Source organism: Engraulis encrasicolus, chromosome 16 (genome assembly GCF_034702125.1).
Source record: "Engraulis encrasicolus isolate BLACKSEA-1 chromosome 16, IST_EnEncr_1.0, whole genome shotgun sequence".
Taxonomy (NCBI): domain Eukaryota; kingdom Metazoa; phylum Chordata; class Actinopteri; order Clupeiformes; family Engraulidae; genus Engraulis; species Engraulis encrasicolus.
Window position 1 is genome coordinate 17935321 of NC_085872.1, and position 23417 is coordinate 17958737.

The 23417-nt window shown below is 40.1% G+C and overlaps 2 protein-coding genes across 4 annotated transcripts in view; one reads left to right on the forward strand and one right to left on the reverse strand.

The window, feature by feature from the left end:
* The window catches only part of astn1 (astrotactin 1), a 222081-nt gene extending 199746 nt beyond the window's left edge, over positions 1 to 22335 (forward strand). The window contains exons 21-23 of the mRNA XM_063218915.1: positions 9636 to 9736; positions 14449 to 14632; positions 20641 to 22335. Coding sequence (XP_063074985.1) covers positions 9636 to 9736; positions 14449 to 14632; positions 20641 to 20878 — 523 coding nt within the window. The 3' untranslated portion in view covers positions 20879 to 22335. The remainder of the gene's footprint in view (positions 1 to 9635; positions 9737 to 14448; positions 14633 to 20640) is intronic.
* Positions 22336 to 22670: 335 nt separating this feature from the next.
* pappa2 (pappalysin 2) overlaps positions 22671 to 23417 on the reverse strand; it is a 59528-nt gene continuing 58781 nt past the window's right edge. For all 3 annotated transcript variants that reach the window (XM_063218917.1, XM_063218919.1, XM_063218916.1), the window contains one exon: positions 22671 to 23220. In XM_063218917.1, coding sequence (XP_063074987.1) covers positions 23113 to 23220 — 108 coding nt within the window. In that variant the 3' untranslated portion in view covers positions 22671 to 23112. The remainder of the gene's footprint in view (positions 23221 to 23417) is intronic.

Here is a 23417-nt window from a genome sequence, read left to right on the forward strand (position 1 = left end):
TTAGACATAGTGAAAGCTCAAATTGGGGTCTTTTTAGAAATATATCGGACAGCTGTGGAAGTCGGTCATGCCTTGGAGCAGCTTGAAAGTGCGTCAGACAGAGTATTTAATGGTAATGGCAGAAACAGGAATCAGGAGCGCCTTGTGTGTTGGGAAGGGCAAGTGCTGTAAACATCCCAAAAAGGGAACCAAGTGCTGTGTCTGGGCTGCGGCGTTGGCCGATACAAATGTCTATTGGGGCCCTGCCGTGGCCAACCGGTAGGGCACTTGCCTGCCATGCGGCTGACCAGGGTGCGATTCCCGGCCTGGGTCCTTTGCCGACCCCCTACCCGTCTCTCTCCCAATTCGCTTCCTGTCCACCTTTCACACTGTCCTGTCAAATAAAGTCGAAAAAGACAACAAAAAAATCTTTAAAATATGTTTTAATAATAATAATAATGTCTATTGATCTTGCCAATGCTCGTAAATGTACATACACATACACATTGTTTACCGACAGAATAAGAAATTATGTATTTTGAAGTCAAAAGACCATTGCATTGTTGTATTTACATCCCACCATGTGGCTATTGGTTTTAATATAGGGGCTGTTAACAGACTAGGTAGGAAATGTGGGAGAAAGTGTGTCCTTGTCTGGGTTGGAGCCAGACCCCCTGGTACATACAGGTCCACTGTATCTCAAAGTCAAGGATCTTGGCCTTGCTAGGACATGAAACGGCCAGTGATTGGATCCCAGGTGAAAAACCCATATACTTAAAGTGTACTATTTTCGGCGATTTAAAGTGCGCTTCATTGCACTATTAGTGCGCTGAAGCACTACTAAAGCAGTACTTCAGCACACTTGCAGCACACTGAGGATGCTAAATTGGCACCACTTTTGGACAACTTTAAGTGCACTACAAGCATACTTTTGAAAGTATGCTCCAAACACGCTTTTCATGCATTCGTATGGCATTAATAGTGTGCTTGAGTACACTTCTATAACATTTTATTGTTACTAGAAGTACAATAAAAGTATATTAACTTCATGCTTCTTTGGACTACATTGGAACATTTTAAGTCTGTAAAAAGTATATCATATTAAGTATTGTAAATATATAACAGGTATGCTTGAAGTATATTTACAGTACACTCCCAAGTACAACGAATAATATAAATGTAACACTACAATCCACGCTGGTCCTCAGAGCTTGTACATTACATACAGCCACATATCACAGTAGTGATACAGTATGCATGCCTAGCGCAACTGACATTTACAATCATTGCATCGTTACAGAGATTTCAGCTACACATTTCACTTTATTTCATACTTATTATATGGTTGTGACGTCATCTGTCGAATGCTCCATTCATTTCAACGGGGCTCCCCAACGTTCGCACGTCTGTTATTTTTCGATAACGGACGGGTTGGTCTATAACAGACCGCTGTCAATGGCAACAAGACTTTTCACTGCTAAAGCGACTTTTCAACAAGACTCTAATCAGCTGCTGTGATAGACAGCACCCGTTGTCCTGGCTACCGCTGTCAATGGCAACAAGACGTTCACTGCTAAAGCCACTGGCTTGTATACAAGTCAGTGGCTAAAGCGAATGTTTCATATCACTCCGCAGGGGGTCCGGTCTTTTGTCACTCTAAATCAGCTGCTGTGATAGACAACACCTGTTGTCCTGGCTAGCCTACCTAGCTGTTGCCTAGCGGTGTTCCACAACGGCACTGTTTTGTTTTGCGCAGCAACAATCTTAACATTAAATAGGTCTAAAGAAATGTCCCCGCATGTGTGAATCATTTAAGTATATCCATATAATAAGCGGGTTAACTTTCGGCGAGTCGGTCGCTTTGTGGAATAGCAGCACTTCAGAGAGAACAAGACCCCTCCGCTCCGCGTCGGGGTCTAAAGATTCTCTCTGTCGTGCTGCTATTCCACGGTAGCGACCTTCTCGCAGAACGTTAACCCTTACTTGTTCCACCTTCCTGCAGTTGATCATTTGAATTGATCACTAATGGTGACCCTTGATTCTTTGTTTGAACAACTAGTTCCAACTTACCTCTCACCATGATATCATGGGAAGTGTGAGTCTATATATACCAGAACATATACGTGACCATCATAATGACGGTGGGAACATGGCCATTTTTTGTGTACCACTTTAAAATGTTAAAACTCCTACAATACATGCAGAATATAACAATGAGTAATATTTTCATGCAAACCAAAGATATTCCTTAGAGGTAAATGGATTTCTGTTTGAGAAATTTAGCTCCAAGAAGTGCATTGCATGATGGTACATGCATGATGGTGCATGATGGGTAAATTAACTTTGTGTAAGCACACTTTGAATATATTTGGGTGAAGTACAATCATGGTGCACTTAGAAAAAGTGTACTTGCAATATGTTAAAGCGATTTACTTTAAAGCGCACTATAGAAAATCACACTTCAAAGACATTTGGGTGAAGTGTAATCATATTGCACTTTAAAAAAGTACAATTGCAATATGTTATTAAAAAATACACTTTTAGTAAGTTCACTATTAGAACACTATTAGTATATTCCTCTAAATACACTTTAGCCAAACATCTTCGAAGTACACTTGAAGTATGGTTTGCTAAGTGTACTTTCTTTGAGAGCAACTTAATTACATCTAATTTTAAGTACACTTTAAATAAGCATATTGTAAACATACTTTTTCTTAGCACAAAAAGCACGAGTGCACTTTTAACATGCTAAGTACACTTCAGTCATGCTTTTATTGTACTAAATTGAACCACTTTTTCACCTGGGATACTCTTTGGTGAACTCCACGGAATATCCAATCACTGGGCGTTTCACGTCCTAGCAAGGCCAGGATCCTTGACTTTGCGATACTGTGTACATAGCTTACGAGCCACGACTATTTTCAGGTGATGTATCTGTAATATTTTTTAGTAGTTCATTTCCAGAATTTACGCTGTCCATTCACAAATGTTACCGTTTTAGCAAATACTTACTGTACCACCATCACTAATTTCTAATTCTTCATTATGACTGGGAAAATTGCATTGTACATACATGAAAAGGGGGATCTTCTCCATGGTCTGCCATTTTGAATTTCCAGAAATAGGCATTTTTAGCTGCAAAACTTACCGTACTTAAGTCATATTTGTAAATATTGGTTTATTATGTATTAATTTATTATGTATTATTGTGACATGTTTCTACTGTAGGACTACTACTGCTAGAAACGGTTTCTGAAGTATATTTTTGAGAAGAGGAAGGATAATAGTTTGGGTCCTGATTATAAGTGCCCCCATAGACACTGAATGGTTAAAGTCAAGGAAGCAGGGAAAAGACAGTGATTGTTGACATATATAAAATAATGTGGTGATGTACATGTACAAAGTATATACTGTCGAAATATAATAACATAACCACAGCAAATAATGTAAGGGAAGCATAAACACATGAAATAACTTAACATTTTATATCAGATGGCCCTGTACCAATATTCATAGTGGTTACCTGCTGTCATTGGGTGTTTCTCAAAGTGAAGTGTCCTACTTGCTAGAGTCACGCCCATTTTTCGCAGATTTCACCAAAGACTATCCAATAACTAGTTCTAAGTGTACATGTAACTACCTCCGCCAAGGAGGATATGTTTTTGATCATGTTGGTTCGTCTGTCTGTTTGTTTTTTGTCTGTCTGTCTGTCTGTCTGTCTGTCTGTCTGTCTGTCTGTCTGTCTGTCTGTCTGTTTGTTTGTTTGTTTGTCAGCAGGATAACTCAAAAACCCATGAACGGATTTGGATGAAATTTTTGTGGAGTTGTTGGAAATGACCAAAGGAACAAGTGATCCCATTTTGGTGGTGATCCGGATCACAAACGGAACCAGGATTTTTAAAAAAGATAGTTCACCATTGCTAGAAATCTAGATGCCTAGTGACCGCAAATTGAATTGCGGGACAGGGCAACTTTTGACTTTCCAGTTTCTAACTCCAAGGCAGAAAGACTTAAAATAAAAATAGGGTGTAACATAGTCAAATGTTCTATCAAACAGCTTCCTTGGCGGAGGTCGTCATTCTTTAAGTGCATCTAGCTAATAATTGGATACGTCTGGGTGAAATCAGCGAAAAATGGGCGCCTAGCAAGGCTAAGACACTTCACTTTGAGAAATATCCATTTTGTGAGCAAGCTGAGTACAAAACTGAGATAGCCTTTAAAATTCAATTTCCTGTATTTGTATTTGTTGTGTTCTGCACTTCAGGGTCACAGCAGCAGTTCCTTATCACTTTTGTAGAATACATTGATGTGTGTAGAGGACCGTGTAAATGGCAAGTGAGAAGACTCCTGAAAAGTCAGTCAGCTAGTTCCCAATGCCCCTATTTGACCTGCTGTGGCAGGGCACTGGGAGTTCTGAGAGGCTGTAATGGGCGGCTCGGCTCGCTGGTGTGACTGCCAGGCAGCCGCCCATCTGATATTCTGTGCTGGCCTTGTCTGGAGCCCTGCTGCCTCGGGTTAAGCATGCTATTAAATCAAAACTTTTTACACCTTTATTTCTCCATCCCGCCTTGCTTTTCTTCGAAAGAAAATGTCTGACACAGCAGCACACTTTTAAGAGTTTGCCATCAAATGTTTAAATGTGCTGTTATATAATTAATGGCTTTTTATGCCTCCCGTTAACATTGATAAGTAGGGCAAATATGTATGTGTCACTGCTAACTTTGCTGTGGTCTCTTCCGTATCAGCACTTGATAAATGTATTGTTTATGAGAGAATGCACTTGGGCTCCCTTCCCTTATGATCACTTTCTGCATGCTCAGCATGACTGTATCTAGTTTCTGCCCTGTGAGTACTCCTTGACTGGAAACTCAGATGCCCTTTGTGCCGTGTATCATTTTAGAAAAAGAACCCATTTCTCTTCTCCTGGGATCGCACCCATCGCTTATGAGTGCAACTGTAGGAACTGTTGTGTAGGCAATGTTACTCGGGCTTGCATGGCACAGGTTTAATGCTCTAATGCACAGAATTAACCCCTTAGCGCAGAGCCTATGTTGTAGCCCTATTGTCACCGAAATTGCAATGGCTATGCCTTAATACAGAGGTGGGCAAACTCAGGCTCCGGGGCCCGCCGAGACATTTCATCTGGCCCACAGAGTCTTTCCCAAGAAAGACAACTTAAAAAAAATGTCACTCTCACCCAACATTCCTGAAATGTCTACCCAACACTTATGGGTTTGAGATTAATCAAGCCTAGTGTATTCATCTAAATAAATCTCATTAAATGCAGCAATGAAAAACCCTGTAGTTATGTCAGGGTTCATTACTTCTTATTATTGACACACAAGTTGCCTGCGACATCTGGCCCTTCACTCAATATTGTAAACCCAATATGGCTCTTGAGCCAAAATAATTACCCACCCCTGTCTTAATATGTCACTTAAGGCTCCCTGTAATGTCATAGCAATGTTGGTATTTTCAGCAAGTAGTGAATAGGCCCGGCGTAGGCCTCATCTGCAATAAGAGACGCAAGCATATAAATAATTTAAAAAAAAATTAATTTTCTAATAACCAAACAGATTATTTGTGTATGTTTTTATAATACACACATAGTACAATTCATCATATCAAATCAAGGATTCAGAAGTTTACTATCATCCATATATGTCTGTGTGGAGAAAAGCTGTTCTTGTCTTCCATGTAGGCTATCTATCTCACCTGACTCCCAGCCAGATATCATAAAAGCAATATTGGTTTGGATTCCTGCGGCTTGTGGGTCTTTTTGGCCTCAGTAAATTGAATGTTAAAGACAAATCGTGGATGTCAAACGGATCAAACCGGCGGTGATATATTTCAGAAAAGCAATTTTTCACACTATCTAGTATTTATGTATTCAAAAGAACATGCCATTTTGTTTGGAAATTGCCTTGGATTTCCTACAGGACATCGGACATACGTATCTCCACACTAGAAAGCTCAATCTAGCTTATTTTCAGGAATACAAGGAATAATAACACATTCACAGCAGCAGAAAACATTCTTATATAACACTTAAAAATGGCCCCAAAGTATAAAATGTGCAATTGACTGCCCACTCATGCATGCGTGTTCTTGGAGCCAAACCGTCTCCACACCCATCTTCTTATGACTTGTCCTCTCGACCGAAGACATTGCTAATAGACCATAATAGATATAATATGACACGTAAGATGTGTTTTAAGTAACGCACTGAAAGTCATATGATATATAATTTTGTTCAATCCAGTATTTAATCTGTGTTTCTTACACTATGTGCAGATATATTTCACAGTTACATAAATGATGCTCTCCTCGACTCTACTATTTCATTGGATGCTAAGGTCCACAAATCATTAAAATGGGTGTGTGGCATCAACCAGCCGATGAAGCACATTGGAATGAACATGGATGCTCAAAGCCAACGCATTGATTCTGGTGCCTTGAACTTCATAGCCAGTCAGTCATCTTCAAAGCATTGCCCTCCAAAAAATAATCAGAACATGTGCCTTGAAAGAGCATTAGGATTTGGTCCACATCTATCTACCCATCCAAAACTGAGAGGGCAAAAAAACATCTCTGATGGAAGCACAAACAGACTCACATACGGTGGTAAAAAAAGAAGAAAAGAGCAGTATGCTACTTGTAGGCAGAAGCCTTGAACTGAACAACTACTGAACAATGTTATTCCACAAAGGTCCGTCTGTTCGAAAAAGTCATTTTTGTACTATCCCAAATCACTTACACTTTTGTGCAAAGTTTAAGTTATGTAAATCAAGCTTTGTTGTTACATAGTGTGAAAATGATGCAATGCCTTTTATGTTTCCAAACAAAAAGATGGCTTAACACTTAATACTGTGATTAAAATAATTTTAAAATAATTGACCATACCCTTTTTATTGTAAAATGAAGTGGTCAGCGATGTCAATTTATGTGTTTAAATACCTATATTTCTGTGATGTGGTGGCACGCAGCTATTTACTGTAAATGCAAAGATAGCTTTGTTAAGTCATGTGCATGCCAGAACATACAGACAGATACAGAGAAAGACTGAGGCCAATACACATGAACCCACCCACACAAACGCATGCACACACACACACACACACACACACACACACACACACACACACACACACACACACACGCGCATGCGCACACACACACACACACACACACACACACACACACACACACACACACACACACACACACACACACACACACACACACACACACACACACACACACACACACACACACACACACACACACACACACACACACACACACACACTTACAGAGACAGATCTTATTCCCATTGCATGTCTTTTCAGCTCCCCACACATGCAGACACTTACCTCAAACATGCCTCAGAAAGAGGGAAGCCACACTGAAAAGATTATGTTTGAAGAAAAGGGAAAAAATGAGCAGTTGAGTCCAGTGTCTCCTCGAATGTGTTTGATGTATAGAGCGCCACAACCAAAAACACATGCACTTTGTCTTTGCATCATTTTGTCTGCTCAGTGTTCCTGTTGTCAGCTTATGTATCATAGTCCATACATAAGAGGACGAGCCGTTTCACATGCTCTTCTGTCCATTTTTGTTTGCAATAGGGGGCTCCTAAAGGCACTTCTAGCTGAAAGGTCACACAGCTTCCTTTTTGTTTCTTTGCATTTATAACCCATTTGTTTCAGCTAATAGTATTTATTTGCTTTTAAAAAACAGTATTAAATAACTTTCACACATTTTCATATTTTACCATTACACATTATTCTCCAAATACAGTGTCACTCTGAAAGTGTGGTGACTTGACCATACACAGTGTTACAATGTAAAACCATGGGGGGCTTGCAAGTGTATGCTATAAAGTGGCAACTAGCATAAGACTCAATTCAGATGGGTGGCCTGGCTGGCACTGCTTCGGTACAGTATTTTCTTTTTTTTGCATGTTTCCGTCCACTAGGTGGCGATATTATTCAACTCTGTTACTGTTTGTGCCTCTTCAGCTTTGATCCAGCTGTTCCAAGTCAGCGGCAGACATTTTTTTTTCAGTGGACAGAAAAACAGAAGCACTACTGATGTCCCCCCACCCTTAGTCACCGTGTTGCAAACAACTGTGGGTGTAACGAGCCTGTCATTACAGGGCCCCCCTTGCCATCATGACATCACCCTCCTCATCCCATTGAAGTCCGCCCAAATCGAGCCACTGTTTTAATGCATTTACTTAGTAACAACAGAAAACGTTAACACACTGGTATGAGGTCGAATGAGGCTGTATTCGTAATGAGAGGAAACAGATGATAGTATGGTGCATGGATAGAATGTCTCACAAGGAAAGAACAATAGCATCCTGACAAAGACTGTGTTGGTCGAAACGCGTTGGGCTGTCTATTTGCCTTGAAGAAAAAGTTTTTTAAAATATTGCAACCGTAGTGCCCCAGTTTCCTCCTCCTTATTTTTTGTTGTCTACCACCCACTAACTGTTAGAGCACCCGTGTTGAAAAGTTAATTCACATAGAGTGTCTACCATGATGGTAGTGATATTCTTCTCTCTCTCTCTGTACAAAGAGTGCGGGACAGGACACCCACTCATCCCTGAAATAGGACCTTTATGACCTCCATGTGCAATCTTTGTCCACCAGATAGTCCTCCACCAGAACACATGATCACATGCAGCAGCACAACCAGGGCTGGATTAATGCACAGGCTAGATATGGCTTAAGCCTAGGGGCCCCACCTGCCAGGGGGGCCCTGATTGGCCAAAAGTGGAAATAGTTGCCGAAACAATGGCAAGATGCAATGTTGAAACTGTAGCTGTTGTGTTCAATACAGTTGGTAGACATGTTTCCTTACTTCCTAGCTCGTAATTATGACACTGTCTATGTAAATTTGTTGCAATATTTGCCTTCCGGGGGGCCCCAGAGCAACATGTAGCTGAGGGGCCCCAGGCTATCTTAATCCGCCCCTGAGCACAACACAACTGCAGTAGTAAATTCAGCAGAGCGCTCCCATTGCATGGCCAATAGATTTATGATCTCTTGACCTTTTCATAACCACAGAGAAACACACAATCCTAGATCCTGTTGTGTCCACAACACTAGATATTTTGAACATGTTCAAAAAGAAGACAAACAGAGGATAAACCAGAAAATATTTTACTGCTACAATACGCTTACAAAATAACACACAGCACTTTGTCTGAGAAGATGGGTGTGGTCCATACAGTAGGTTCACTCTCTAGAGAAACATAATTTATGATTCCCACATCAGAATTACAATTTGTCAAATATAAAGTAGTTTGTCTCCACTATCCCATCTATGCATTTGTTAACTTTTAACACATTTGCATTCTTTTCCAAATCATACATTCCAGGAGAAATAGAACAGTCAAAGGGGTAAAATTGCATCGTAGATAATATGTATGGCGCCACAATTAAAGTTATCACGGAAATTGAATGGAGTTTAAATGGGTGTCTAAAAAAAGAGTATACAGCACAAAGCGAACCAACCATGTACAGTACAATCATGGGGATGGGGGCCATGTATTGTTCTGCATTGTGGAGAACCATGTCCTCGCAGATGCCAGTTCCCTTTCTTGTGCCGCTGACAAACGATGCTGATTCTGCGCTGTTTTGTTTCAGGTTCCGACTGTGGGCTGTGGATAACACTGGCAGGCGCTCAGATCCCAGTGAGGTCACCATCAAGACTCCCTGTCCTGCAGTGGATGACGTCAAGGCACAGGGTCAGTTCAGCAATGCTTCAAGTGTCAACTAAGTGGCCAGTGTGGGTCAGTGCTCTGGATGGATGCTTCAGGACCACCCGCTGAACTCCCGTCTTGCGGGAGTTTTCAAATTGTACAAAGTGGCTTTATAAAAAAAATGCCTTTTACACACAATCTGTCCTTTTAGTCTACTGTACCGAGTGTGAATTGCCAGTGCATTTTACACATTTGGGAGCAGGGCTGTTGCTAGGCATAAGCAGAGTAAGCAGGGCGCTTAGCGCCTCAACCACTTTGCCCTCAAAATTGGGCCCTCCTAAATTGACATTCAGGAAAAAAAGTATTATTATTATTGTTACCTCCGCCAAGGAGGTAATGTTTTCGGTCGTGTTGGTTTGTCTGTCTGTCTGTCTGTCTGTCTGTCTGTCTGTTTGTTTGTTTGTTTGTCAGCAGCATAATTCAAAAACTAATCACCGGATATGGACGAAACTTTGTGGGTTTGTTGATAATGACCCAAGGAACAAGTGATTCAATTCTGGTGGTGATCCGGATCACAAACCGGAACCAGGACTTTTTTAAAGATTCTGTCAGCAGGATAACTCAAAAATGAATCAACTGATTTGGACGAAACTTTGTGGAGTTCTTAGTAATGACCCAAGGTACAAGTGATTTAATTCTGGTGGTGATCCGGATCACGAACCGGAACTAGGACTTTTCAAAAGATTCTTCACCATCTAGACGCCCCCTAGTGGTCAGGAATTGAATTGAGGGGACTCCACAAAAACAAGGCAGAAAGACTTAGGGTGTAACATAGTCAAATGTATCAAGCTGCTTCCTTGGCGGAGGTCTGCGCTCTCTGAGTGCTTCTAGTTAAGCGGGCTTGCAGAGCAAGTCCCGCTTATAGTAATCTCGAAGTACAGAAATTATGCTTGCTTGCTTGCTTCTCTTGTGCAGGTCAGTAAAAATAGAAAATGAATCTCCTCCTAGGCCTTTCGAGATAGACACCGTTCAAACACTAAAACGGCCGGCTCAGCTTGGAGATCATTTGTTCTGCTATAGCGTGTCCGTGTCTCTTTCGTTTTTTCGTTTTCTGCGATTTTGTGCAAGTTTGGGTCCCCATAGAAAACAATGGTAGAATGCTTATGAATGAAGGATCCACCACTCTAGGATCAGAGTGTAGGAAGCTTTTTTGTTCATCACTGATTCTTGAGAAAGCGGCTAAAACATGTCTCTGCAATAAACTGCCAATTCTGTTGAAAATAAACTACATTTTCATGAACAAAATGAATCCAGGTAAAGACACAGGGGTCTGTTACATAAATGTACAGTCGTTTGAAATATTTAAGTGTAATTTTATTACTTTTCATGGCTATAAACCTGCCCACACCCTGTAAAAACAGCTGTCCCAAGGACAGACATCATCATTTCAATTGACTTAAAATGTAAAAATCACTGATATTATTGAATAATATCACCATGATGTGAAAGTCCATATTTAAGTGGTTCTGCAGATATGCACATAGTGCGTGTAAAGCAATATTTACTACTATTTTCTGATTGCTCAAAGTGTGTCCAGCATATTAGTCACCACCGTCAGATTTTTTTAGAAAGACAATAAAATCAGGTATGCGCAAGGTCATTGTCATTACTTAGGACCCCTTTTCAAACCTTTAGATCTACTGAGTACTTCACCATCACTGAAGCTCCTGTAAGTTTACTAATTTCTCCTCAATTTGATAATTTGTTTGGAAGCTGGTACTGTCCCAACCATAAACTGTCAACACCGTCGGGGGTTTTAATAGTATTATTGTTACATTAATGTTAATTATATATACTTTTTCAGAAGCGTCATGAAGCCCCTAAGAAACAGAGCGAAAACAAAGTGGCTAATGTGAGCAAAAAATGCACAATATGTAAAAGAGTGTTTTTTTGTCTCACACCGTCAGATGTCACCACCGTCAGATTTTGTTCCACTCATCATCTTGTTCCATATTTTACTAAATTGTGCTGTTAATGAAACATTACCAGACATGTTAGTAATAATTGTGACCCAAACTTATACTCCAGCCTCCACTGAGGTGCATTTGGAGGGTTTTTTGTCACAAAACCTGACGGTGGTGACATCTGATGTAGTTCACAAAAAAGCATGTGTTTTACATGTTTTTGACAAGTTTTAAGAATATGCTTCCAATAAGTATCTACAATTATGTTGAATTGTAAAAGTAATTCACTTAAATACAGTAAACTTATTTTTTTACTTCTAATTCTGTCTGACGCTGGTGACAAAACCAAGAAAGAGCCCATTTTATGAAAAATGTAAAACATGGGGAGCTTGGCCAATACATTCACTGCACAGCCAAGACGTTGATCTATGATAATACACCTCTATATTTTGGATTTGAACAACTTAAAACCTGTTTATGCCACATTTTCAATAATCTAGGCCTACTTCCTAGAGTATCTAACAAATGAAGAAAAAACACATGCACAAACATACTGTGCACACACAAAAATAAAGTGTTTATGCTAGATGTCATTGACTTGAGAGGGCTATTTATTTTGCTAAATGTAGGTAATAATTAGGTCACTTTCACCACCTTCAGATTACTGTCACCACTGTCAGTTCTTAAGTCACCACCGTAAGAAGGAGTTTTGGACATTTTAAATGAATGTGCTTACAAAATTGTCCTTTGTAGTTGTTGAATTATCAAAGTAATAGCAAATTTAAGCCTACACGAATATTTGTGAAATTACAAAAAATTGTTTGATCTATTTAGCCATTAAGTAAGCATTGTCTGACTGCACATATTTTTAAATTAGAACACATGAAGCAGTATTAAAATAGAATGAAAGTGAATTTTCAACATTTAAAGGCGTATGTGTGAACCAAAAAACACACACAATCACTTAAAAACTCCAGATACATATGCAACCAAATTAATACACTTTTTATTGCTTTTAATTGTGTCTGACGGTGTTGACAAAAAACAAGGTATGATCGGAGAAAAACCTGATTTCTGAAAAGGTTGGCCTTGTGCATTTCTGAAAAGCCAAGACCTTTGTCTACGAGGATATACCATATTATTTTGTAATTCACTTCGTTTTTTTCTTTCAAGATTGCAACCTGTTTTAGCCACTTTCTCAAGAATCAGTGTCATAAAACATCAACACTTCCACCTAGAAGTTTAGTTGACGCGTTGTTAGCGAGCTCTAAAAGATGACTGGCCCAATGGCTTTTCCTATTTATTTTTGAAGTGCCTTTCTGAAGAGGTCAGCACATCTTCCACAAGAGGTCCATTTGTGACTGAACCGTTTCACCTATAAACTTAATTCAAGGACTGTTAGAAAGATCACACGTATGACTCCAATCTGACTCTCAATTCTTTTTAGTTTTTTAACAACAGCGATCTAAAAACTAGAAACTGTTTTGTTTCTGCCCTCTGCCTTAGAGCACAATACTAACTGCCATACAGACAATCAGAACAGGTGCTGCCAATAAAGGGTTTCATCTCAACCACTGACTTCTATAGTATAACTATATATATATATTATGTAAGGGTTAACGTTCGGCGAGAAGGTCGCTACCGTGGAATAGCAGCACGACAGAGAGAATCTTTAGACCCCGACGCGGAGCGGAGGGGTCTTGTTCTCTCTGAAGTGCTGCTATTCCACAAAGCGACCGACTCGCCGAAAGTTAACCCGCTTATTATATGGATATACTTAAATGATTCACACATGGCGGGACATTTCTTTAGGCCTATTTAATGTTAAGATTGTTGCTGCGCAAAACAAAACAGTGCCGTTGTGGAACACCGCTAGGCAACAGCTAGGTAGCCAGGACAACAGGTGTAGTCTGTCACAGCAGCTGATTAGAGTCTTGTTGAAAAGTCGCTTTAGCAGTGAAAAGTCTTGTTGACAGCGGTCTGTTATAGACCAACCCGTCCGTTATCGAAAAATAACAGACGTGCGAACGTTGGGGAGCCCCGTTGAAATGAATGGAGCATTCGACCGATGACGTCACACCATATATTATAATAGAATAATAGTATAACTATATATTATATTATAATAGAAGTCTGTGATCTCAACTGTCACTTTCTCTCAACATTCTATTCTTAACGAGCACCTGCACTCTAGAATTCTACTGTTCAGCTCTTCAATGCAATGTGATATTGTCTTGCTAGATTGCTTATGACAGCCAGTTGCTTGGCTCAATGGTAAAGGTGCTGGATTGGAGATATGGAGGTTGTGTGTTCGAATCCCACCCGCACCCATATTGATTTTCAAAATTATATCATATGCAGTGTTCCTTAGCCAACTTAAAATAGCATATATGTCATTTAGTATATCCCCAAAACGCTGAGCTACAACACTTTCAAGATGGCTGAATCCAAGATGGCTGAATTGTTTGGCCCATAACTTCTGACTGGGTGGATGGATTTTTCCAACATTGCTTATAGCTTTGTTTTCTCAATAGTAGTTTGTTTTAAATTTAGGTATAGAGATATCAAAAATAAAACTGCTCAGCTCTGCCCCAAAAGGCATTATTATTAGTATTATTATTATTTAATTATGAATCTAGTTATTATTATTATTATTATTTAATTATGATGGGGGGCCTCCTGACCAGTTATGCTTTGGGCCTCCAGAATCTTAGCAGTGACCCTGTTTGCGAGGTTAGTTAAAGGATGTCATTTTTTTGCCTAATGCTGTGGTTATTTGCCTGTTTCTTACAGAAATCGCAGACAAAATTTATAACCTCTTTAATGGCTACACCAGCGGAAAGGAACAGCAGACTGCCTATAACACTCTCATGGACTTGGGCTCCCCTACCTTACATAGAGTGCTGTACCACTACAACCAGCGCTACGAGAGCTTTGGAGAGTTCACCTGGCGATGTGAAGACGAGCTGGGACCAAGGTGAGGAGCTCTGTCCTCAATGTCTGTAAAGCATTACATTTTTCCTACTGTAATGTATTAAAGGGGCTCCAGGTAGGAGTTGAAGAGTTGAATTAATCACGGTCCCGAGTCAGCCGGTGCTTATGCGAGTCATTAGTAAGTGAACGATGGCTCTCGCGACCACTTCCACGGTTCGCTGTCAGAAAACCCTACATGCAACTTTTGACAGTGCGGTCCGATGGAGTGTCGTGGGAAACACTTTTCTTTTTAAACATAGCTTTACATACCCTATTCAGATTTATATCAACTGCTGGCATTCCGTGATGAAAAACTGTCTCACAGCGAGTTTATTTAAACAGCATTTTTTCATTTCTGTGTAGATTTTGAGACAGGCATGCCACGGGGACCGCGCAAACGACGTCATCCTACCTTGTGCTCCTTTAAAGGGAATATACAGTATATACTATTAGTGACGCATAGAACGCCTCTCGTCCAATCAGAAATTGTGAAATAATTCGAGCGGATCTAACTATTGTATAATATGTAATATGCCCTATATAATATAGAGAATATATAATGTTTTAAAGGAAATATACAATACGTACATATATGTCGTATATTAAAGCTGCGGCTCTCAAAGTTTTTTTGCCCCGCGCACCCCCTTGAACATTTCAATGGAGTTTGCGATGCGCACACCCTAAGTGAATGTTTTGGTGTGCTGATGGCTTCACTGCACTATTGGACAGCAAATCACCACACATTATGCACAGTAATTTTGGGGAATCCTCATTTCCAAAACACCTGATGATTGTCATCATTGCAATGGAACTTGTTGCATGACAAGTCTAGGAGTTATAAATCACACTTCAGATGGACCCTTCCAGCATAAAATTCATAATGCAATTAAAAACTACTTCATGTTCATTAATGCTGTACAAAAACGCACATATCCACCACAGCTCTTTTCACCTGCGCGCACCCCATTTTGAGTTTGGTTTATATATAAATGCAGTTCATTTACCATATTGTAGAACAGTAGAACATGTATAGACTCTATAGCTGTACCGCTCTGGTCTTGCCTATGCCGAACTACTGTATGCATTGAAAAAAACCAAGGGGTCATGTTAGGATTACCTGACACGCCCTGCGGAGATGCTTGGCTGCGTCGGTTCTTTATGTTCCATTCTCTGTATGTTTTAATTACCTTGGCATTAAGTATAACATTATGGTCGCCAAAAGGGCAGATCATGGTTCAGTTTAAAGCGAACGCAATCAAAATGATTGGATAGTGTGTAAATTGGCATGGGGGGAACCTGACCACAATAACAACAAGAGTGGCCTTGGATACTCCCCGAGAAGACGGCAACTACATAAGGCCCGTACTGTAAAAGCTGAGTTAATCATTTTGTAAACAGTACCGCGTGTTCAGCATAAAGTTCGCACACTACCAGCACAGATGCTCACCAAAAACAGGTGAACCTGATTAAGGTGCTTGGAACATAAAGAACTGTAACCTTAACTCACATCGAAAATGTTTGGCGTAATTGGCTCCATCTTGGAAAGGTTTATGCTTTTGGTTGGCTTCTGACGTGTTCCATTTAAACCTACTTACATTAAAGCTCAATCTTCTAGGTGGAGTGCACACCTTGAATGATACCATTGGTAAATAAAATTGTTTGGTCCACAGAAGGAGGCAATTTAGAAAATGAATGTTTACAGTGATGTGGTAGTCAATGGACCGTTGTACAGGAGTGACCTAATGCGGTAATATAGGTAAAGGTCTCCAAGTGAACATGTCTGTTCTTAAGGTTATACTTGATTTAATTCTGACTCTGAACCTTACTGACTTTGTTGGCGACTTTGCTTTTCTTAGACTTTTAGCTCAGTGACTTTCCTGGCCAACTGCATTGGCACCTAAGCTATTACGACCTGAAGTATTTCTCATTTATGCCGGCAAAGTATTCATAACAAATTCCTCACCCTCAGATTTATGTCTCCCATAACTTCATAAGCACGTTTTGAATGACCGATGTAACAAAAAAAATATATTTGGAATCGTGTTGAAAAGTGAACCCTGGCAAGCTTTGTCAAGACAATTCATTTCAACAGTCCCCGACGATCTGACAGACAGACTGAAAAGCATCCGACTCGGGAACTTGTCAAAGCCCATTTTCTCAGTCTCAAAGATCTCCTTTCTGTAATACATTTTCTGAAATGCAATACCACGTTCACTGGTAAAAACAAGGACAGTTTGTTTGCAAATATACAAGTATGCAAAACCTTTACCACTGCCACATATCAAAGGGACTTCCCCCCACAATGTTTTGAAATCATCCAGCCCACTTGGGTTTCCCTCATCACAAACAATGTGCGCCATTTAAATGCAATTTTCATTAGCTAGTCAAAATATAAAGATAATAGTGACCCTTCGGCCCCACACTAAATATAAACGCCTCCCCAGTGGTATAAACAAAATGTGGGGTGAACGCGGTGAGGCAAGTCCTTCTGACCTTCAAAGTGGATGGGAAGTATTCCGCTCCCCCTGCGTGTGTGTGTGTGCGTGTGCGTGCGTGCGTGCGTGTGTGCGTGCCTGTATGTGTGTCACGTCTCACTTGCAGGCTCCACTTGGCTGCCATGGGAGCACTCTCATTCGCCGTTTTCATGCAACATCGCGTGATGATTTAGCCAAACACAGGACGACTTACCAAATCTCCCTTGCCACCTTCAAGCTCCTCTCCCCCAAGCTTCATTTTTTTTTGTCATCACTCTGGGAGTAGCGCTCTGTAATGGCACGAAGCTTGTTTGTTATTTCTGCTTCAGAGAGGTTTTTGCCGTCCTGCTGCCTAGCTCCAGAAATAGGGCAAGGATGCCAAAGACACTTTCTAATTCAGCGAATGAAACCAAGATGGCAAAGCGTCACTTCAGCTAGATTTCTCCCCAGAGTGTTCAAAGGCAATGTGATTTGAACTATTTTTGTTGCCTGTAAGAGACATTTTGGCTCATGTATTGTGCTGCCTTTCCATGTTAAATATTTTTCACTTTGGACTGCAAGCATGTTATTTAGAATACCTCTTTCCAAAAGAAACTTGCACCATAATATATACACGATATACTGCTTCAGAAAATTCTATTTTGATTCTACATTGATACGAATATTTACTCAGTACTGAAGCTATGATTTTTGGGTTGGATGCACCTGTTTTGTCTGTTAAGCCACAGGAACATAAATGTGTACATATTCATTTCCCATGTATCATACCATGTATATGTATACATTATAATACATAATGATATAAATAATACAAAAATATAGAATATACATGTATACATTATAATATCTAAAATACATTATTTAGAATGCTAATAAGCATGTTTGATCTGATCGGTGTGGTTCTAGATGGTTTCCAGCTAATATTACATGGATGACTCCCCTTTACCTCCTATGAACGATTGTAATGTGAGCTTAGAGCTGCTATTGACATAGAAGAGAAAGGGAAGTTGCTTGGATGCCTTAGCTGAAGAACGTATATCTGTAAGCTTCAGGGAAATAGAGAGGTAGTGAATTACGTAGCAGCTGCCAGTCATCACCATAGTTTCTTCCTGCAACGTACTCATGCTGTCACTGTGGTCGGTAACACTTTACTTGACGCCAGTGTCATAAGCATGTCATTACAGTGTCATAATAGTGTCAAGACACAGTCATAGACAAGTCATAAACATTATGTCCATGTCATAAACATTTTATGACTGTTGGCCTTAACTGACATTCGGTTATGGCAAGGTTGTCTATGGTCTAAGTTGTTGTGGAGGCACACTGGTATTGTCCGTCTATTGAGTAGCTTGCTCTTGGCTCAGTGAAACAGCAGCAGCAGGAGGGGTGGGGAGGGTTGGAGGGGATGGGACTGGTGTGAGAGCGTATACCTTGGAAATGAGAGGCCATTTTCCCCCTCCATACATGTGTGGGATTTATGGTGACAACCGTTGCTATTTGGAGCCATTTGGAGAAAAAATTAAAGCATAACAAACCACTGGGTTTTGTTTTAACTTCTAAGCAAATAAACATCCAAATTCCTACAACCACTGAGATGTGGCAAGATATTAACACACATAAATAAGGTCATAGGGAAGATAGAAATGGCAGGATGTGTACTGTGCATGGAGGGATTTTTATTACTTTTCAGAATGAATGTGGCTGTGAGGTCTGACATCATTAAAACTTCATTAGGGTATTTACTTGAGGTTTCGCGAATGAACATTATTAACCATCAGAGTCCAGGCAGCATAGCTTATCAGGAGCTTAGCAACCAATATATTGGGGGTGGGCAGTGTACCATATTATGGCTTCAGAAAAAAACACATACAGTAGCAGCCAAGATAAATGTTACTTGTATTCAAAATGAATAGAAACATATTTATTGTTGTTGTGTGCGTGCGTGCCTGTGTGCACAGGTTTGTGTGTTAGCCTGCGTGCCTAGGTCTTTGTTCACATTCTTATGTGGTCCTAGTTGTGATTAAATGAACAATGACAAAAGAACACTTTAATCCAGCATGTTTCACAAACAAAAGTGTTATTTTAAATGTCTGTTCCCCTTCCAACATGTTAACCATATTGTGAGCCAACTCCAAAACCCCTGCCTTGAAGCTGCACAGAGACTTGGTTTTCTCTGTTTGCATGGCCTAGCCTTTGGTTTGGCCACTTGTCAGAGTGAAGATATGTCAAAGGAATGAGGGGATCTTTCCAGTCCAGTGAATCATACCTAAGCTACTATATCCACACCAGCCATCACCAACATGTTCTAGCGAACCATGGCAGGGTGGCAACAGGTCTGGAGCATGTGCATCACAAATCGTATGGAATTCCCAACTACCGTCATTTGGAGAAAAAAAACGTCCGGGATAGCTTGACAAACCTTCGTGTATTTCTTCTCCCACATTCTCCACAAATCGGTCGTGTGGAGGGAGACTGTCTGGGTTGACGTGTGATTTATGCGTCCAGCCACTGTCCAGAGTCTGATGTGCATCATTTAAGGTGGGAACAGCACATACCTGTGTCTCAGTTGATTCAGGCCCGCTACTGTATTTCATAGTTAACACACTGTGACATTCCATCAATCTCCCGGCTCCTGCTCTTTGAAGCAAAACCCACAAAGACATTTGTTCCACTCCACGCCTCTGTGAGACTGAGTGAATGTAACTTCCACTTGTGTCTTTAATGTAGAGCGAGGCATGATTTATTTTAACCTCATAACATTGTGATGGCGACATATTGCACATGAACGAGAACCCTGTGTGCCCCCTCTCATTTGTAATCTTCGGTTGCAGGCCATTTAAAGTCCCCATCCCCCCCCACACACAGTAAACATGCTGCTGTTCACAAAATGACCAAATGTACCACTAAGCACCAAACTATGTGGCAGCGTTAAACAACAACAGAATAATAATTAGATCAGCTATTTCCAGCGGGTTTCTCATTGCCTATGTAAATGTCTTCCAGTGAATTTGACTCACTCTCATATTGGTGTGTGAATCATAGCCTCCTCTCTGTATGGTTCATTAAAGTCACATTGCTAGTAAGCCGTGTAGGCCTACCTTCTCCTGTTTCTCCTCTCATTCAAGTTAATTGCAGAGTGATTGAGCATTCAGCAACCTTGTTTAAAAAACACCTTCCCTTTTCTGACATGGGGATGTGACTGTGTAAGGATTGATATTTACATCGAGACCAAATTAGGACCGAGGCAAATATGGTAGGGCACACATTTGCTATGCGGCTGACCCGGGTTCGATTCCCGGCCCGGGTCCTTTGCCGACCCTTCCCCATCTCTCTCTCCCAACTTGTTTCCTGTCACCACCTTCACTGCACTATCATGAATAAAGTCAAAAAGACCAAAGAATATCTTCATCTCTCTCCTTTTTTCAAAAAGTGGACCTACAGTACTTGAGCTGCATGTTTGCTTTGAGAGGCTGCACCGGGGGTCCTTGTACTGTATTAACCACAGGCTTCATGTACATGTACTGTATTTGCATTGCAGGAAGGCTGGCCTGATCCTCTCCCAGCTTGACGAGCTGAGTGGCTGGTGCCGCGCTCTTCTCCAGGAGCCCAAGATCGGCCTGCGCAGGGCCTCCCTCAAGCACCTGTCCTGCCGATACACGGACACCAAGGCCTTCGGCCTCAACTGGATGGACCTGGGCCAAGACTTGCAAAAAGCCTGTGATGAACAGGTCCTTCCTGTTCTCTACAATGACTACGGTGAACCAAGGGAGTTATGAACGTGAACACAAACAGAGTAAATGGGTCCTGGAAAGGCTTTTGCTTTAAACGTTTTTACTTTTTTGACACACTCTCTTTGCTACTTGTAGTATATCGGGCTCTGTGAGATGAAATGACATGCTTTTATTTTTTGTTTTCTCATGTTTTGCTGTTTGTTCTGCAGTAAACTCCGATGTGACAAGTGTTGGAAGTAGTTAAAAATTAAATTGAAGACAGTCATAGCCAGATGGTTGCTGGCAATCTTTAGAAGCAGTTGATCAAACCTTCAAGTTTTTGTGGCAGATATATATTTTTTAATTTCTTTTCATTGTACCGTTTTTTTATTTTTTTATTTTCAATGCTACTCATTTCTGACCCTGCTTGTTATTGTAGTTGTGGATATTATCCATCTGAAGTAGATCTGGGGATGGGTTTTCATGGGTAGACTTGGTTACTTTGAACAAAGAGCAACAGAAATTCTTAGTTGGTGTCCAAATTATGTGTCTCAATGTAGTGCATATACAGTAGATATGGAAGACTTTTTAAAGGATTTACTGAAAAGAGTCTGCCATAGAACTTGTGAAAAACAAACTCATTCTTTTCATGCTGAATGTAGTAGTCAAAATGAACAAAAAAATCTAAACAATGCAGTATTTAAACTTATGTACAGGTAATTTTGTATGAAGGGAGACAATTCTGACATGTTGTGTATAGTAAAGTGTCTTGTTATAAATGTTTTGCTCTTTTTCTTTGTGATATATTCAACAAAGTAATGAATACATCTGCCAAATCTATGTGAATATCACAGTATACCAATGCCTTGCTTCATTGGTCCAGTGAAGAAAACGAATACCAACACTCTTACATACGTATGCATTTAATATATACCTTTGCCGCACATCCGTCATGTTATTGAAGGTGAACCAGTGATAAGCGAACTGACATAATGTCAGTCCAGCCATTCTGATACATTGCCTCGCTACTCATTTTCAATGTAGTTTAAACAACAGGAATTTACTGAATTTAATACAGCCACAGGTAAGGCAATCATTAGGGATCTGTTTGAATTTGGTTACACTTCACTTGACGCCGGTGTCATAATAGTGTTATAATAGTGTCATAACAGTGTAATGACACATGAACGTTTTATGGCCATGAAAAGGTGACATTAGGTCTGTCTTCACCATAACTGAATGTCACTTCATGGCAAAGTTATAAAATGTTTGACATAGACATAATGTTTATGACACGTGCATTACACGGTTATGTCATACGTATGACGCCGGTGTCAAGTTGAGTGTTACCTTGTATTTTTCTCTTGCTATTTTCAATGGTGATGGCACAGTGGAAAAGACCACAATGGTTCTGTGGTGCTGAATTCTAACTTAGAATATGCTTGCTATTTTGAGTTCTACTGACATCTTATGAGCTATTATATTGTGCATTTTTTTCCTTCAATCTTTGATATTAAAATGCTAACTAAGTAATAATAAATAATATGATATAAAGCTATGTTGTCTATGTCTCTGTGTGTATGGCATGTATTTACGGTACAACCTAACTACCCAAATAGTTGCTAACTGGCTGACAACTATGCTTTTGAGAAATGCACCCCTGAGTACACAATTTGGCAAAAAAATGTTCTGTCATCTTGTCATCAACCTGGCCAAACATTGAAAACCAGCGTACTAAGTCTGGCTAATCCTCAAACAGTATAGTTGTTTATGACCAACATAGATACTGTAGGTACGGTGATTTTCCATTTATCATATCCTGTTACTACAAAGACAACACCAAACAATACTATTGTGCTCCAGATAAATTTATTCATATTTGAATAGGACACAAAATAAGCTGTTACTTCCATACATGTAATGTAATATTTGTATAAAACCTCTTTGAAATCAGACATACTTTATATAATGACCTAACTAACATGTTGGAGAATTATTTCACAAAGATACAGGCCATACATTTCTTGTGTGTGATATGATGTTAAAATAATCTTTTTAAATCTACACCTACATCTATGTCAGAGAGATTGTTCAAAATATATTAGTGAAGGTTTTTATAGATTAGTATAACTTTATATGCACTTCTGAAGCACCTGCTGCTTGATCTACTGCTCTTGGCTAGAACATTATCTCCAGAAGAGAGGAGAGAACGTGGCCCAGTTCATTTGTATTGCCCATCTGTGAGGGGTTTTTTTTCTCTCTCATTGGAGCTGTCCATACTGTAAATCTTTCCCCAGCTCTCAAAGCTGCGCTGGGTCTGTGAGTTTGCCTTTGTTCTTGTTCTCCTCTGCCTCAGGATCGCGGCAAGTGCATTCATCATGATCACAGTCCACTCCAAACTGAATGACCTGTCAATAAATAATCATTCATTTTATCATTTGTCAAAAAACACACACACGTCGTCCAACAAACATCACTCAATCATCCTGTGAGCCATCACTTATTATGTAAACACACTGACTACAGGTCTTGAATTAAAAAAAAAAAATTGGCCAACAAAACGTGTAAATACTTAATATGTCTGCAATTTAAATCAAAGATTGCA